Raw genomic sequence first — 19,002 nt, 5'->3', positions numbered from 1 at the left:
AATGTGTTTTAAAAGTACGGATCCGGATCCGGATATCCGGACCTAAAAATTAAGATATCCGGATCCGGATCCGGTTTGGACGGATCCAAGATTTTACTATCCGGATTCGGATCCGGGCACCCCGGATATCCTATTTTCGGAGCGGATACGGAACGGATCTCAGATCGAATCCGGATCTCGGATAATAAGTCTCAGGCCTAATTACAGATGATAATGTGTTAAGATGACGATATAATTAATGAAATTGTATTATCGTTAGTGATCTAAATTGTTTCGGTAGGGCTACTAGTAGTTGTTGACAATAAATAAAAACTTTATGATTATTTTCTTTTCATCCAATAAACCGGTTTCGTTTTTTCCTCGGGTGCAATAAATTGATTATAAGGACGTACATCATTGTCTACATTATTTTAAGAAAGAAATTTAAAAATCAACAAAATATATAATAGAAATTACTTCAAAATGTCGACATATTTGGCGTGTATACAATATTCTGGAGAACTTATAAGCAAATGTCTTCTCTTCTCTAAAGTCTAAACCTGTTGCCCAACTGCGAACTCCATCACGATGTCGACACTAACTTGTTTCTTCCTCCAACTTGTTTTCTTCTCTATTCATCCTATCTGTATTCTCGTATTTAATAACTCTCATTCATTCAAGTCTTTGGAGTTTACGAGGATACTTCTTTTTACGCTAACTTTTTTCATGATCCCGACGAGATCTTCTTAGTCACTCAATGTTCTTCATCGATGTTCGTCAATCTCAGATTACTATTTTCAATTATTTTATTTATAACTTCCTGAAACTGATTCTGTGTTTGTTGGTTTAGGTTCTTTGGAGTTTGTTTCCTCTATACTTTTTCAGATCAGAAAGAGATTCTCTCTCAGGTATACTTCATTGAACATAACGTCAACGAGCTCCTTTGAAATAAACATTCATACTTTGCTAAAAAAAATTGCAAAAGATTGATACTATTTTCCTTTTCTATTCAAAATCTTTGCATGTGTTTTGAAGTTTTATTTAACAGAAAGTTAAGTACAGATGTTACAATGTATATCCTCAGTTTAGGGATTAAAAGATTCAAAACTTTTGTTCTGATATGTTTAATCTTGTTGCAATGGGTCCTCTGTTTACAGAAACAGAGTCCATCTTGCAGGTAGTTCCTGAGACAATGGTTGCTTCTTCATCCACCATTCTTTGCAATGCCAGCGAGTCAGATCTTTGTCGTGACGATTCCGCTGCGTTTCTGCTTAAATTAGTAGCCATTGCATCCATTCTCTTAGCTGGTGCTGCTGGTGTAGCTATACCACTCATTGGGAGAAACCGCCGGTTCCTTCGAACAGACAGTAGTCTATTTGTAACTGCTAAAGCCTTTGCAGCCGGTGTGATCCTCGCCACTGGGTTTGTTCACATGTTGGCTGGTGGCACTGAGGCTTTGAACAACCCGTGCTTACCGGAGTTTCCTTGGTCTAAGTTTCCTTTCCCGGGGTTCTTTGCGATGGTTGCTGCTTTGATCACTCTGCTTGTTGATTTCATGGGGACTCAGTACTATGAGAGGAAGCAAGAGAGGGAAGGTGCTGATCCGTCTGATGAACAGCTTGGTATTGAACAGTCTCCTGGTATCGTTGTTCCCGTGGTTGCGGAAGGAGGGGACGATGATGATAAAGTGTTTGGAGAAGAAGACAATGGCGGGATTCACATTGTTGGCATTCATGCTCATGCTGCTCACCATACACATAGTCATGGTTCTTGTGATGGACACCAGAAAATTGACATTGGTCATGCTCATGGACATGGACACGCTCACGGAGGTTTGGAGCTCGGAAGTGGAGCAAGGCATGTAATTGTTTCTCAGGTACAAATCTCTGTTTCTTGATTCTTGTATAGTCTCAGATGTAAGCTCAAGATTAGTCTCATTTTACCAACATTGTTAGGTTTTGGAGCTTGGAATCGTGTCACACTCCATTATCATCGGCATATCACTTGGAGTATCTCAATCTCCATGCACAATCCGGCCTCTAATCGCAGCACTATCGTTCCACCAATTCTTTGAAGGGTTTGCTCTCGGTGGATGCATCTCCCAAGCGCAGTTCAGGAACAAGTCAGCCACCATAATGGCTTGCTTTTTCGCCCTCACAACACCGATAGGGATCGGTATTGGAACTGCAGTGGCGTCGTCTTTTAACTCTCACAGCGTTGGAGCGTTGGTCACGGAAGGTATCTTGGATTCTCTGTCGGCAGGGATACTTGTGTACATGGCTTTAGTGGATCTCATAGCTGCTGATTTCTTGAGTAAGAGGATGAGTTGTAACTTTAGGCTTCAAATTGTTTCTTATATGATGTTGTTCCTAGGAGCTGGACTCATGTCTTCTCTTGCTATTTGGGCTTAGATTGTGAGATTATTTCTTCTGTTATAGCTGCTTGCCGCAGATAATATGTATAGTTCTAGAATAATCAATCTTGAATGTATTTTCTTGATTCTTCGAACTCCGAATGCTTGGCAATAGCAGTTGAGTGTAGGAAATGGAGATTAACTCCATATATCCCATACCCCCATAAATGAATTCTTACTGCCCCCACTCTATTCTTCGTACCCTTTTATCCTTGCACTCCCCAAACTAGCCTTTCATTTATTCTCCAATTAAATAAACCAACCATAATTCAACAACCTACATGGTCCACAAAACAACCTTAACCAATCAGATTTCTCCTGACCCACATGTCTCCTTCTTCATCGTACAAGCTTCTTCCTCTCATCCTCCATTAGCATTTTTTGAAGCTCAAAAAATAGGCAATTCAGGTTCGTTTTCGATGATTTTTTTTTGTGATATTACATTTAAAAATCGTGTATATGATGGGTAACGTTAAGAAAGTAAGATTTGATGAAAATTTGAGAGATTAAAAACGATTTCAAAAACTGTGTTTAGGGCTATCGGGTACTTTTAACGTCCGTTTTGGATGTATTTTTTGCTGAAATGTTATTAAAACAAGTGTATATCTCGGCTAGTGTAAAAAAAAGAAGATCCAATGAAAATTATGAGAGATTTAAAAAGATTTTGAAAATTGTGTTTATAGATTTTGGGTATTTTTATGTGTGTTTCGATGATTTTCTGTGTGTAATTTCATTTAAGATGAATTATACATCATGGTCGATGTAAAATACTAACAATAGGGTCCTAAAAGCGAATTAGTTAGTACAAGGATAAGTTCTGGTTATTACTGGTATAACTAGTTTTACTAAAGAAAAAAAGTTTATTGGAAATACTAGGATTACTATATTGATATTTCTTACTGTGATTTCTAGTATTACTATGTATAGTACTGAATTAAAGTAGTATTAGTAAGAGAAGATTGTACGGTGTGATAATTAATTCTAAACATCTTAATAATGAGAATTCTAATGATATTCTATTTTATTTCAGGAAGATGCAAAATCTGAATTGCACAATCATTTGTTTTGATTATGGAGGATATTATATGAAAGATGAGGCTGAAATAAAATGGATCTCGGGAGGTGGTGAAGGAGAAGATGAAATCCACACGATTGTGTTGAGGAAATCAATGGAGGATATCACTTACTATGCTTTGGTTGAGCGTATTTGCAGAAAGATAAGGGTAGATGAATCTAAGGTGCAAGTGAAGATTAGTTACTTTCCAATGGTATTGTATTCGTACAAGCCATCATACATTTGGAATGATGAAGACGTTTTTGGTTATCTACTGCAAGTAAATCATGAGAAGTGTAGAAGTGTTCTACATGTGGAGTTCATCAATGAAGAAGTGCAACTTTTAGAAGAGGATGAGGATGGTACTGAGAATGATGAAACTGATGTCTATGTCGGTCTATCTGATAGAGAGGCTATAGAGGCTGGTGATGAAGATGATAATGGTGGTGTGCTCACTTTTCACGAAGACATTGAGATGCATGATGGTGTCAATCAGAGACGGGATGATGGTATGGATTTGGTTATAGGTCAAGAATTTATAACCAAGGAGGCAGCAAAAGTTCTTATTCAAGCAGCGTCGTATCAGAAATCTTTTGAATTTGATATAATTAAGTCGGATACTAAGAGATTTGTGGTTAAATGTCGAGGAGCCAAAGATGGGTGCAATTGGTTTGTGCGAGTTGCAATGTTAAAGACGTCAAATATTTGGACGGTTAGAAGTTTCATCAAGCAGCATACATGTTCTGTCGTTACAAGAACACTGCCTGATAGAGAGGTTGGTGATGAAGATGGTACTGAGAATGATGCAACTGGTAATGAAGGTACTGGTGGTGTGCTCACTTTTCACGGAGAGATTGAGATGGGTGAGAATATCACGGAAAGAGATGAGCATGTGTTTGAAGATACAGAAGTAAGACCAGTAGTTGTCTATCAGCCACGGGATGATGGTACAGGTTTGGTTTTAGGTCAAGAATTTGGAACCAAGGAGGAAGCAAAAGTCCATATTCAGACGGCTTATCACAGGACCATATATCCTGTTCCTCATATGTCTGATTGGGTTATACCAGAAGATGTTAAAGCAAAGAAAATACTTCCTCCAGATTTTGACAAGAAGAAAGGAAAACCACAACAAACAAGATTTCCATCAGTAGGAGAATCCCGTGGAAGAGGAAAAAGAGGCAGAGGAGGAGCTAGAGGAGCCAGAGGAAGAGGCAGAGGAGAAGGTATGGCATCGTATTTTGAATGTGGGAGTGGTTCAGGTACTACCTAGGTTTTACTGGAGATTACTGGGCTTATTATGTGAAATTTGGATTACTGGGTTTTACTGGTATTATTATGTGCAATTTGGATTACTGGGTTTTACTGGTATTATTATTTGCAATTTGGATTATTGGGTTTTACTGGTATTATTATTTGCAATTTGGATTACTGGGTTTTACTGGTATTATTATGTGCAATCGAAACCAATGTGTATCACTACGTTATGTGTAATTTAGACTATCTTTATATGATTATTTTCAATTCGTAGGCTACGTATATAATAAATATATAGATTAGACTATTTTTGTTAATTATTTTCAATAGTTTAAGAAAATCTTAACGGTTTCCCAAAAAACTTCCTTAACTTTCATTGTTAGTATGTGAATGGTTAACAATATAGTAAGTAGAATTTTACAAAATACATATTTCTCGTAAATTGCTTATGTAAATGTCTTCTTTGACGATAATAATAGGGTAAAATCATTGGTTCTACTACCAAACATTCTTTTTTGAGATGGATTTACTACAAAAACGTAAAAAATGCCAAAGTATTACTATGTGTATGGTGGTATTACTATTACCTTGAAGATTACCATAGGTATTACTAAGTGTTAAAAATAATATTAAAATATTTATGACGGCTGCACGTTTTAAATGTGAAATGCATTTTTCAATTCGTTTTTTAATAATATATATATATATATATTTTAGTGTTTACTAATTTTTTGTATATCTTTTATAGTGTTTTTTGGCGTAATAAACCCAGTAAATCTAGTTATCCATCTTACTCATTTTTGGGCATGGTAACACATGTAAACTTAGTTTTCCAAACCTGTTGCAACACACCAAGATTTAAACATTCAAAAGCATTCTACTACCAAGTTTTAAACATCCAAAATACTTAACATTCTACTACCAAGTTTTAAACATAGATTCCTAATAAATACATAAGCCTAAGGCTTTGTTTTACGCTTCTTCCCCTCCGTGAAAGGAGTCTGCACCCACTGTGATTTCCTCTTTGGCCTGCCACTCTTCTTAGGTACAGCAACAGCGGCATTCTCCTTGCACCTATGCATGATCCAAGGACTCGGTGCTTCCTTGTAAACAACCATGATCAACCTTTGCTTTTCTTCCTCAGTATATTCCTCAACAATTTCCCCAGCCTGTTCCTCGACAACTTCCCCAGCCTGTTCTTCAACAACTTTCACAGCCTCTTCCTCTTTTTTCTCTTCTTCTGCAACTTTCTTCCTGCTTTTTCCCTCTGTTTCCCCAGCCTGTTCCTCGACATCTTCCCCAGCCTGTTCTTCAACAACTTTCACAGCCTCTTCCTCTTTTTTCTCTTCTTCTGCAACTTTCTTCCTGCTTTTTCCCTCTGTTTCCACAGCCTCTTCCGCAACAACTTCAACACCTTTTCCAGGTTCTCCCTCCATAGTCCTTGTCACTAGTCTCCTCGCAGCCATTGCCTTAGTCCTACCACGTGGTGGTGTGGGAGTTCCCTCCGTCTGATTCCCACGTGGTGGTGTCGGAGTTCCTTTTTCTATCTCTGCCTCCCGAGCCTCAGATTCCACCTCATCAGTCTCACTTTTCTCCTTATCTTGCTCCCTGGTTTCAGACTCTTTCCCTTCAACTTCTTCTTCTTGATCCTCTTTCCTTTCAACCTCTGCTTGATCATCTTCGCCTTCAGCCTCAAATTCCACCACTTTTTCTTCAACTTTCTCATCATCCTCACTGTTCTCTTTCTCTTCGTCACTGGTTTCAGCCTCTGTTGATAACCTGAAAAATAAAACAATAAGTTAGATCAGTTAAATTTTATGTTCATCTAGCTTCTACTATAACTATATACATGTACCTTTGTGTCTCCAACTGCAGCATATATGTCTTCCAAAGGATAACCCTTAAGACTGGACTTTGTAAACCGGCTCTTGCACATCCTTGGACAGTCTTCACTACAGTCGTCTGAATAGATTCTAAACGTTTTCCCCAAATCCGGAATACACTCAAAAGCCAAAACCTAGTACATCCATTGTCACAGTGTTAGATTTCAATTATATAACAACTAAAAATTTACAAAACTATATGATTTACCTCTAAAGGGATTATGAATCCAGGAAAGGCGCATGCCTCTTTCACTTCACCCTTCAGATTGTTCATCACGTGCTTAATCTCCTTTATTGCATCCTCAAATGTTAGACGACCCCAGGGAAATGATCTGCAAGCATCTAAATCGTCAATCATCCTTAATATGAAGAGGTCTAAATGTCCAGAATCCTTCGGCTTTCCTCTGATAACCCGACCAAGAAAAAACAAGACAGTCATCTTCAATCTATCTGGACACGGTGGCATAGACAACATCTTCTGCTGCACATCGCTGATGGTGATCTTCTTTCTGTCATGGAAGTAATAATCCACAAACTTATAACCCCCCAACTTCTCGTAGTTTGGTGGATAATCACCGCAGTCTAAGCCAGAGATGAGGGCATGCTCCCTCATAGAATAGCGGATGGGTACACCATTAACCGCAAACCATGCAACATCATCTTCTGGAGTACAAATGGTGCGCAAGAGTAACATTCACATCCCCTGGAGCTTCAGGTTATCTTCGTCCGGCATGTGGAAGAAATGTTGAAATTGAGGATGGCTTGTGAACCATTCAGCCTCAGGCTTACCCTTGATGAGCTTTACTGTCTTGGTTACAAAGCACTTAGTTTGTATCTTGGAACTCTTGGGGAACTCACTGCTTTTGAAGTAGAACTCAAGGGGTTGCATTGGTTGCATTTCCTGCAATCAAAATACATATATACATGTTAGTAATGCTAGTAATACAAGAAGTACTAGTAGTACTGCTAATTACTACTCAGCATTTCTCACTAAAAATAACAATGAATAGAAAATATATACCTCTCTTTCGGACCCCTCCCTTTCGGACTCATCTGAGGCTGAGAGCGATTCTACACTTTGTGCTCTCACTGGCTCTCTCACTGGCCTACTCTTCTTACTCTTCTTACTCTTCTTACTGCTCTTGTGAACTCTCGGCTCTGGCCTTTTTGCAATTGAGTCCGGTTTTTGGATTCTAAGAGATTGACGACGCCTTTCATTAGGGACTCCTTTTTGATTTCCCTTCATAACTTCCCTGTACAAGACATTACAACACTCAATGAAACAGACATTACAACACTCAATGAAACTAAATTCAAACCGCAAAACAACAACACAACATCAACTAAGTTTCCCAATACAATTTTATTAACAAAAATTAAATACAATTTATCACTCAAATCGGAAACACACAAAAACAAACGCATCAGTCTACATACAGATTCGATGTAAACATAAGACACATTCAAATTTTTCCCCAAATTTGTTTTCAAATCTACATACAAATTCGACCAAATAACAACCAAATAAAGGGAAACTAATCACTTACCACAAGGAACGAAGATGGAGCTTCGATTTCGACAAAGAAGGAAGAAGAAACGAAGCGGTCTCGACTTTAGGGTTTCAGACAAGAGAGACAAAGAGATAGTTGAGACACAAACGAACAAGGAAGAACGAAGATGGATTTTCGAATTAGATGGAGAATGAACAAGGAAGAACGAAGATGGATACCCTAGGGTTTCAATCTCCGATTTCTCAATAGAGAGTGTCGCAAGGGGAAGGTTGGGGGGAGAGACAGACCCGATGATTGAAAATTTTGGAGAAGAGAATGTTGAGTAATTCAAAACGACATCGTTTTGGTTTAGATGGGTCGGGTTTTAGGGTTTGTATTGTATGGGTCGGATTTTTCTGGTTGGATCTTGTAAATAACTAAATTATTTTAGGGCAATCCGTCTTTAGCCACGTTTTCTATTTAAAAAAAAATGAAAAAAAAATTATATTATAATAAAGGGATAAATGGGAATTTTTTTGGAGGGTAGAGGGCATATGAAGTTATCGTCCGTAGGAAATGGTAGCTCATTTCAGCCCAGTTAATGAAAAAAACTTAAAACCATTATATGTGGCTTCGTCCCACATCGAAGCTTACAAAACTCACATCTCTTTCCTTTTCTTATATAAGTAGCTTCACCTCTTCTCTTTGACCTACCAAGTCAAAGCAGTAGTTAATCTTGGACTAGTTATTGTTAAATTATCTAATAAACTGCCACCGACAATTTCTAGGCAGGTTTCCGCAAGCTTCTATGAGTTTTTTGTTGAATGTTCCAGTAAGTTTGTAGCCTTCTAACTCTATTTTAAAGTTTTTTATTCAAGAATGTTAAATTTAAAAGATCCTATTTAAAGAAAATTTCCATTTTTGAAAATTTTATTTTCAAAGACACTAAATCTAAATTTTTAATATTTATGTTCTAGTTGATCCCATCTTTTGATTGATCATTTTTAACCAGTGATTAAGTGAAGATTTTTCTTGTAAATTTTTCCAACTAAGTTTAGAATTTTCAATATGTATAGTTCAGTTCTGAATATGTTTCGTCTTTATGAATTAAGCATCTATTTTTTATTTTTTTATTCTTTGTTTAAATCAAATATATAATTTTAGAAGATTCAATTGATTGATGATAAACATATTGTTTACATATATACATATATATAGAGTGATTTTGCCAATATTCATAAGAGCTCAAAAAATTATGAATATAGCGATTGAATAGTTGATATGACAATTAAAGCCAAACTTTGACATTTCTCTCATTCCACTCTCGTGCGCGTGAGTATATGCGCGTCACAGTGTATGGTGAACATGACTGAAATATACTATACTATAAACCATATAATATAGTCGAAGCATTAATACAAATATACATGGTGACAAGAGAAACATGTTACAAACGTTAGCAAAAACACCACACCAGCAATAATATTCTAGACTATACAATGTACATGTTAGTCGAAGCAGAAATACACCAGAGCATCTACCGAATTTCTTATGCTACCAATCATAATAGAATGAAACCAAAAAATATACAATTTAGTTTATCTTCTTAGGTCATTTTGTAACTGAAAGCAGTAAAATGAATGTATAAATAAGAGCGGCGGATGAAGAGATGTTGTCGTTGCTACGTAAAGTAAAAGAGAATAATATGTGGTGGGAGGAAAAGAACCTACAATGGAGGTGGAAGAGATGACAAGTGGTGACAATGGTCGAAGAAAAGATGGTGGCGGCGGCGACAAAACAATCAGTAATGGTGATGGTGACAATAATAGGATCGAGGTGAATGAAGAAGAAAAACAAAAAAAAAACAAGAAAAAATGAGCGAGTTAGATATGACGTTGCACAATTTGGGATATAGAATAACCCAAGGCGAGACAGAAGGTTAGCCGATACTATACTATAAAGTATGTATTATAGTATCTATTAACGTAAACAAAACATTCTACATACTTAATTCACTGGGGTACGTAAATGACGCCGCCATTGTGTCATACAGAGTGGTCGAATGTGTTATCTGCCGACAGAAGAAACACAAGAAACTACTTCGAACCGTAAGGAGATCATAATTGTGGAATTTAGTATAGCAAACCCGCATATAAGCTAGTTGTTGCGGAAGCAGTTGAAAGCTATTATATACTATCAAAGATAATAGTATAGAAATGACACAACTGATATAGAATACATAGGAAACCTGATATTAGGTATGATGTCCGAATAAGCATTGGAAAAAGAGACAAAAACATTTATGTAGAAGTCTAGTTTGGCTGCTGAAAAGCATAAGTTAGACGCACAATAGGAAGAAGAATAAAAACACTGTTATAAATGAATGACAATTGATAAACAAGTCGTTAGCGTTGTACTTAACCATATATAACTTCCAAAATAATATGCAAATTGAGATGTCCGCCACAGTAAAAATGGGGATATTAGAAGCAAAGCTTAGTAAAACCGAAAACTTATAAGTAGCATATGAGTAGATAAAGCACAAATGGGTTCCATCCAACATATCATTACGGGAGTTGGTCAGGGGTGAAGGTCGATAAGGCTGCAACTGTATGTCTTCGCTACAACTGCAAGTGACTCATAGTGAATTTTTTACACCATCCAACACAATCATGGAAGCGTATATGCATATGAATCTCACTATACTATCATGTCAGGTGGTATAGTAAAGGCCCTAACTTTCAATATCCTACTTACGCCGCATGACCGAACCGTTCATCGCTAATTTCAACTTTTCTGTTCCCGAACTTAAATTTCCACGCACTCTCTTAAAATCCCTCTTCTTCGTAGCTAGCAAGAGTTTGAAAAATAAAAACAATTTTTTTTAATTTTCAAGATTAAGAGAGGAGACACTCGTTCACGTTTACACGTACAGGGAGGGATATTTTTGGAATTTTCTATAACAATATGTAATATATCATAGCCAAAGTGATGTTATGTGTATAAACTTAATTTCTCTTTTTCTTATGTATATATGCCCCAATTTCTCATATATATATATATATATATATATATATATATGTGTGTGTGTGATATTGTCATCCAAGTATAAGGAAAGACTTAGAGCATTTCTAACCCATAACATTATGATAGAGTCAAAGTCACATTATTTTAGTGTGATTTTAACACTAAAATAAATTTCATCTTCAATCCAATTCCAAAACACTATTTTAGTATGATTTTCAACTAAACATTTCCAATCCAACACTAAAAGTTATACTATTTTAGTGTAACACTATAATTTCATTCCAAATTTGGTGTAAGATTATAGTATCAAACTAAAATAATGTAACTTTTAGTATTGGATCGTAGAGGTTTACACTAAAATAGTGTCAAAATTACATTAAACTAGTATTTTAGAGTTGAGTTGGAAATGACTTTATATATGGACCGACACCTTATGTGGAGATTGCAGGAGTACATAGATGTCTGCACTATTAATGCCTTGTGTGGTATTGGAGGGGTACTTAGAGGTCCTTATGCACGGTTGAGTTGTGGGAGTGCAAAGAGGGACGTACTGACATTATATATATATGTGTGTATGAGAAAAGTATGATGTAAAAAGACTATAGCTAATTTCTATCAACGTATTGTTTGCTATGTGTGGTGCTTTAGGTACTATGTTTGTTCATATTATGGCATTTTCCAACTTATCTTTCACATAGAGCATATTTTGATATTAAGGTAGTTTTTGGAGTATAATGACAATATGTCCTCGTATAAACTCAACATCAACCCTAGCTTATATTCTATCTATTTGCATGTGTGTGTCGAGGTTTAGTGTTTTTTAGAATTCAAAATTTAAGATTTTTTATTTAATTGCTTTTTAATCTTAGTCATAAAAGGAAAAAAAAGTTCACTTTTCTCTAATCTATTTTATCATATCCTCGAATTGTGATAAAGTGTGTAAATCAAAACGAAAAGGTTACATTGGAGCAACGAAGTGTTGAATTGGTGATAGTAAGTATGAGGTTGCGACCTAGGTGTGATTGATACTATCTTTTTCAGCTATTCATGGAGTCAAAGTGAGAGCTGGCTGAGATTATTTGCAAAAAATGTGGTATAATATTTATACTAAGGCAGTAGATGATGCACATGCATAGCTCTCTGTCTGATCATCATATTATTGACATTATTCAGAATGTGATTTTCATAACCTGTTTGTTATATGCACGGTTATAATAAGCGAGTTGTGTAAAAGCACATTCCAAAAAATGTGATGAAACAAAGAACCATGCTATGTGCATCCGCTGTTTTGGTATAAACAATACGTCACAGTATGCCAATATTCTCAGCCAATTCTCTATCTGGTTACATCAGTGGTTGAAAAAATGGTATCAACCTTCTAGGTCGCAATCTCCTCTTAACTTTCACTTATTTAAGATTTTTTTGTTCTTCCGAATTTTTTGTGTTCCAATTTACACACAGTCGCACCTTGACCTAAGATAAAAGAGACAAGAAAAAAGTAAAGTGGTTTTTGATTTTCGTGGCTCTTAAAAATAAGAAATTAAAAAAATAATCTAAATTTGAAATTTTGCAAAACATTAAACCTCAAATACGTGTGAAGATATACTAGAGCTGAACCTGTTTTGCATGGATTATTTTGATGAAAATATATTTATATAATGTGATAAATTATTTGGTAGATTATAGTAGTTCTAAAATTTTGTATTTGACAATTGTTTATATGAGATGAAATAGATTAGCTAAAATTATATATGTGTCTAAAAACACTCAATGTCAGGTTTGTTAGTTTTGGATATAGTTTATTAAAATACTATTCATTGCGATTTTTAACCAATCATAACTATTCTTCAAGGTTATATATTTTGCAAAAAAGAAAAAAAAATGAACCGGTGTTATAAGCCCAAACTAAAATCGAAAATAGTAAAACATAAACTGAAAATATATAGGGACGATCCTCACCGACTATAAATTATCTTTTCTAACTATGAATGAACATAAAACCAAAATAGTCGAACCAGTTCGTTTGACTAAGATAATAACGGAAACCGGTGTAAAATAACCAATCGAGAGATATACAAACATGTTATATAGAAGATCTACATACATATGTGCATTAACCTATGAAAAATTATCAAGGATTGGTATAAACATTTCCATTAACTACACATTTGTTTTTAAGAGGAACCGGGTTGACTGATTAAAGTAATGACAATATAAATCGATATGAATTTTACCCAAAGAAAACTATTATAACATGTTGATAATATAATCAGTATCAAGTATCAACATTTTAAAAGTGTTGATATATACAATTATTAATAGACACTACAAGAAAACATATTTTTTACGAGGGCGGTATTCGTTGTAAATTCGTCGTAATAGGGGCTGTACGACGAATTAACATCGATACACGTTTCGTTGTTAAACGCTCGTCGTAACGGAGGTTTCGTCGTAAAGTCCTAGTTACGTTTACAAGGAAGTCAATTCCTCGTAAAGCGGAAGGAAACTATTCGTCGTAATGCCCTCGTAAATGACGATGTAAATACCTCGTAATAGTTCGTTGTAAAAGCCACGTAAGGCTTCCACGTAAATTCGATGTAAACTTTACGAGGACTTTACAACGATTCCATGTAAATTCCTCGTAAACGTTACGAGGACTTAACGTGGAATTTTACAACGAATTTACATCTCCATATTTAAAATATTAATTAATTATAATAATTATATAAATTTTATAAAACAATAATTTTAAAATTTAAAATATTTGAAATAAAATTAAATATGAAACCAAATATTTTTTTTAAAAAAACTATAAATTCATTAATTAAATAGAATTTAAATTTTTTATACAAAACAAAAGAAATTAAAAAAGGAAACTAAAGGCCAACATCATCGTCATCGAAGTAGTTGGCTGAGGGGTTCGGGTCTGTAGACGTTCCTGCTTCGGGATCCGGCTGGCTCATCCCGAGAGCTGCTCGTCTCTCCGCCAAAGCTCTCTGCAAATTTGGATTTCCCACCGCCATCACATCCAGCAAACCCTCGAGAGAGTCCAAACGCTGCTGCTGGGTATCCATGCGAGCCTGCATCCGGTCGTTGTCCTGGTCCCGTCTCGAATAGTATGACGAAGTCGCCCTTGCAACTTCGTTAACGGAACCTATTCCGACCGTCCTTCCCTTCTTTCTAGGAGCCACCTATATGTATATATATAAAAACGTATTTAGAGTTAATAATAAAATAAAGAAAAAAAATTAAAATTATTAAATTTTACCTCCTTCGAAGATCCGTTCGACCTCTTCGGTTGACAACTTGACGGGTAATCCATCTGCAGACTGTTGGGTAAGTTGGGTCTCTTGCTCTTCAACCCGAGACGCCACAGCGTTGAAGAGTTTCTCGGATGCAAGATCCACAAAAACCCCATCTGGTGAGGCGTGAGTCATCTTGAATAAGTCCGAGAGAGATGGCAAAACTCCCGTCTTCTCCAACTAATAAACAACAATAATAAATAAATTAAATATAATTAATCAATACAAGTTTAAAATAATGAAAATTATAAATTTAAATAAAACTTATAGATTCGAGACGAATTCGGCATGGGGTTTTTGGCCGGTTCTATGAACCATGGGCAAATGGCCATCTTTATCCCTCGTTCTTCGGGAAGCGGAGCAGGAGTTGGCTTTGCGGATGGAGCTGGGTTCGTTCCAATAGGTGATGAGGCCATCCCATGCTTCCTTTGTGACCCCGCTCGGCTTCCCTTCATAGCCGTAAATCTCCCACTTGTCCTTCCAATCGGAGACGGTGTTGCAAAGACGAGTTTTCGCCTTTGCAATAAATTCGCTCTTCACCCTCTCGGTGATTCCTACGGACCAGTTCCACCTTTGCTGAAAAAACAAACATTTTAAAAGATTAGAAAAAAATAATAATTATTTAATTAACAATATAAATATTAATAATATGTAAATATAATTACCGCAAAACATTTAAACCACTTCGTCTTGACGTGATCGGGAGTCATGGTCCAGTTGGGATAAGGGCCGTCATAATATCCCTTCATCGTCTCTGAAACGCTCCGGCTAACACGGTTGTTAGCCCCAAACCTGCAAATATAACAAATTTGTTAAAAAAATTGATCAAAGATTTTAAATTTAAAATTAATAATTTTATGTACTTACCAATAAGTACCCGGGGGTCTATCGGGGTCCAGAACGTGTAAACCCTCTCGTCCGGACTGGGCAAGCAAATCCTCGACGGTGTATCTTGCGAATGGTGCATGAGCTGGCACCCGCAAATCGGGATGAACTGCAGCCGGTGGGGCAGGCTGATCCGGGGCGACAGGTGGAGCTGGTGGGGGAGGCATCTGAGATGGAAGAGGAGGAGGGGTCGAAGAAACTCTCCGAGATGTGTGAGAGTCCGGAACTGTCCCGGAAGAAGACGATGGACCGCTAGAGGAAGATCCATCGCCAAACAAATCCGCATACGTAGGTGCAGGAGCTGCTGGTCTCGGTCTAGGAGCCATCTAGAAAATTTAAAAAAATTAAATTAATATATATCCTAAACGAATTGTTTAAAATAATTTTCTAAACTAATCATCTAAACTAATTCCGTTAACTAATCACCTAAACTAATTCCCTAAACTAATCACCTAAACTAACCACCTAAACTATAAAAAAAAAAAAAAAAGATAGAGAGAGAAAGTTACCTTAGAGGGGGAGAGGAGTTAGGGAGGAAGATACGAGCAGTGCTCGTCTGAAAGACTTCTCCCATATATATAAAAACGGTTTCCTCGTAACTTCGTCGTAATGTTACGAGGAAGTTACCAGACCCGTGTTTTCGTTTACGACGAAGTTACCAGGCCCGTGTTTTGGTTTACGACGAAGTTACCAGGCCCGTGTTTTTTCATTTACGACAAAGTTACCAGGCCCGTGTTTTTTCATTTACGACGAAGTTACTAGGAAATAGTATTTTATGTTACGACGAATTTACATGGAAATAATATTTTATGTTACGACGAAGTTACCAGGCCCGTGTTTTTATTTACAACGAATTTACGAGGAAAGTATGAAACCCCGAAAATCAAATCCCTAAACCCCAAAGTTATCATCTTTACCATTATCACTCATTCATACTTTCATCCTCTTTATCCAACTAAAACCCTTAACTTCAACAAAATAAAATTTTTTACCTTAAGAAATAGATATTATACAAGACAACTTATAGTACACATACATTAAGTATCTCACTTAAGTAATAAAAAACAACATTGGGTACAATATTTTGTAAAGATAAAAACAACATTTGTTATATATATTACATCATTCTGAATCGTTTGAGTTCTCATCAACATCTGAACAGTCATCGTCGTCACTACAATCGAACTCGTCTTCACGTGCTTCATCTGTCGCATCTTCGGGAAGATCTTCATATTGATGGTTATTTGGGTCGATCAGAAGATTTTCATCAAGTTGTTGATCAGGAACCTCAACTTCATTAATAGCATCTTCTTCTTGCAATGGTGGTTCTTCTCCAGCAACAATTCGTCCACGAGGTGTAATTTTGATAGTAGCCAACCAATTAATCCCAGAACTTCGAAGGCGAGGGTATGGAAGAAAGCTAACTTGTTCAGCCTGGGAAGCTAGGATGAAAGGCTCGAATTTGTTGTATCTTCTCCCAGAGTTGACATCCACAACACCAAATTTGTTAAATCGAACACCTCAATTCTCAACGGGATCGAACCATTCACATTTGAAGAGGACACATTTTAGCTTCAATAACCCTGGAAATTCCACTTCAATAATCTCCTGCAAGACCCCGTAAAATTATGTTTCGCTTTTCACACATATTCAATAATTCACTTCTCCAGCAGATAGAAGGTAAGTCCATCCTTGACTTTTTGTTATCTTCTGTCTTTCCTGGGACGTTCAATATTGTATTCATGATGTTGTCAAAAAAGTTTTTCTCTATGTGCATCACATCCAAGTTGTGGCGTAAAAGAAGATCCTTCCAGTAAGGCAGCTCCCAAAATATACTCTTCTTATGCCAATTGTGAGAGACTCCATACCCATCAGGCATATTTCCCTGAACATGCCAGTTTCCTCCACGCGGCACCGTTTTCAGAGCTCCATAATAATCAATTTCTGCTAAGATCTGTTGTCCGGTGAGATATGGAGGAGGACTATCTCTGACAACTTTTTTGTATCTAAACAATGTCTTATTTCTTCGGTACGGATGGGAAATGGGAAGAAATCGACGATGACAATCAAACCAACAACTTTTTCTACCATTCTTCTGTTGAAAAGCATCTGTCGATCCACGACAAATTGGACAAGATAATCTTCCATAAATTGTCCACCCAGACAATATCCCATAAGCAGGAAAGTCACTAATCGTCCAACTCCGTATCTCGTAGATATTGCATCCATCAGCCATTTTTTTTAGTTGTGTTTTTCAGTTTTTCTTTTTTCATAGATTTGTTGGTGTGTTTTTAGCATTGAGAAATGACATATATATAGAAGATTTTCGAGTTTGGTAGGTAAAGGTTTAACAAGTATTTTACAACGCAATGTATTACTACGGATTTACAACTTTTTTACAAGGATTTTACATCCACTTTACAAGGAATTTAGTTAGGTATAAAGCACACTTAATACACGTTTCGACCAAGTATAACGGTAACCCGATTCGTTGTAAAATACTAGTTAAATTACAACGCCATTACGAGGAAATATAAGGAAATAGGATTCCTCGTAAAGTCCTTGTAACATTACAACGTCTTTACGAGGAAAGATAAGGAAACAGGATTCGTCGTAAAGTCCTTGTTACATTACAAAGCGTTTACGTGGAATTTAATTTTCCACGTAAAAGCGTTGTAACTTTACAACGACTTTACGACGAAACAGTTTCGTTGTAATATTACATCCGCTTTACGACGAAACTGCTTTTCGTCGTAACGTCGACGTAATCTACTTGTAAATTTACGAGGAATTATGTTCGTCGTAAAACTTCGTTGTAAAGCCAGTGTTTTCTTATAGTGAAACCACAAACTCAGAACAATAAACAATGAGCTAGATAAGAAAAATATCAAATATATATCTAGATATATATTTAGTTTTATTTGTTACGAATTAATCCAACTATAATAACTTTGTACAGTAGATTTTTAAAATGACTCTATTTAATAAAGAAGATTAATCACTACACAAAGACTCTATTTTAATATAGTAAACTAATCAGTACACTCAAAAACTACTTCAGTAACATAAATGCGTTCTATACTTCTATGTGAAAGATAAATGGACAAAACTACTCTAGAATATAGTTGTCTTATAATAATTTACAAATAAGGTGTTAAAAAGAATATATTAAAAAAATATATATATTTTTCTTTTAACCAGTAACTAAATAAAATCTATATATAATAGCAAACCAGTTTTTGACAATGGATGATGTCATCATTTTTTTATAGGAAAATAAAAAATTTAATCCAGCGGTCAAGTTTGTTTGATTTTAACATCTAACGAATGTGAAGATTTTTTAATCTAAGTGACTAACGTCACTAAAATAAACCGTAATGCTTGGCATCTCAAACAACACAACCCTTAAGTTATGCCTCTTTGACTATCTATATATCTATGTTTCCCATTTTTTACACCAATTCTTCTTTCCTTCTTCAATATATTTCCTCTTACATCATCTTAAATGATGCCTGCTTAGAAGTCTATAGCCTTTGTCTGAGTATTTCTTTTTCTTTTTTATGTGTATTTGTCGTTTAGGTTTTGTTGTCGTGTCTTTTCCATACTCTGTTTTCTTCTCATACTCTGTTTTTGTAGTGACAGAATAGAGTCTCTGTAAATTTTCTAATTCCATAAAAAAATAATGCGATTAAAAATTATAGTCACTCTATTAATT

At 35.9% G+C, this 19,002-nt stretch overlaps 2 protein-coding genes across 2 annotated transcripts; both read left to right on the top strand.

The window, feature by feature from the left end:
• Positions 1-484: 484 nt before the first annotated feature.
• On the top strand, positions 485-2,487 carry LOC106452032 (fe(2+) transport protein 3, chloroplastic). The gene is made up of 4 exons (XM_013894045.3): positions 485-751; positions 830-887; positions 1,137-1,855; positions 1,935-2,487. Exons 1-4 carry the CDS (start codon positions 737-739, stop codon positions 2,388-2,390), a joined length of 1,248 nt encoding a protein of 415 aa, XP_013749499.1. The 5' UTR covers positions 485-736; the 3' UTR covers positions 2,391-2,487.
• Positions 2,488-2,622: 135 nt separating this feature from the next.
• On the top strand, positions 2,623-5,503 carry LOC111206854. Its single transcript, XM_048745796.1, has 2 exons — positions 2,623-2,800; positions 3,423-5,503. Exon 2 carries the CDS (start codon positions 3,427-3,429, stop codon positions 4,714-4,716), a length of 1,290 nt encoding a protein of 429 aa, XP_048601753.1. The 5' UTR covers positions 2,623-2,800; positions 3,423-3,426; the 3' UTR covers positions 4,717-5,503.
• Positions 5,504-19,002: the final 13,499 nt, after the last annotated feature.

This window comes from Brassica napus, chromosome C1 (assembly GCF_020379485.1).
Source record: "Brassica napus cultivar Da-Ae chromosome C1, Da-Ae, whole genome shotgun sequence".
Lineage (NCBI taxonomy): Eukaryota > Viridiplantae > Streptophyta > Magnoliopsida > Brassicales > Brassicaceae > Brassica > Brassica napus.
The sequence above is the reverse complement of the archived record's forward strand: the minus strand, read 5'-3'. Positions and strand labels throughout refer to the sequence as shown.

Coding starts and splice junctions, on each gene's coding strand:
- LOC106452032 (XM_013894045.3), top strand. Junction 888..1,136: donor AGAAAGAGATTCTCTCTCAG/GTATACTTCATT, acceptor CTCTGTTTACAG/AAACAGAGTCCATCTTGCAG. Junction 1,856..1,934: donor GGCATGTAATTGTTTCTCAG/GTACAAATCTCT, acceptor CAACATTGTTAG/GTTTTGGAGCTTGGAATCGT.
- LOC111206854 (XM_048745796.1), top strand. CDS start 3,427: ATGCAAAATCTGAATTGCACAATCATTTGTTTTGATTATGGAGGATAT.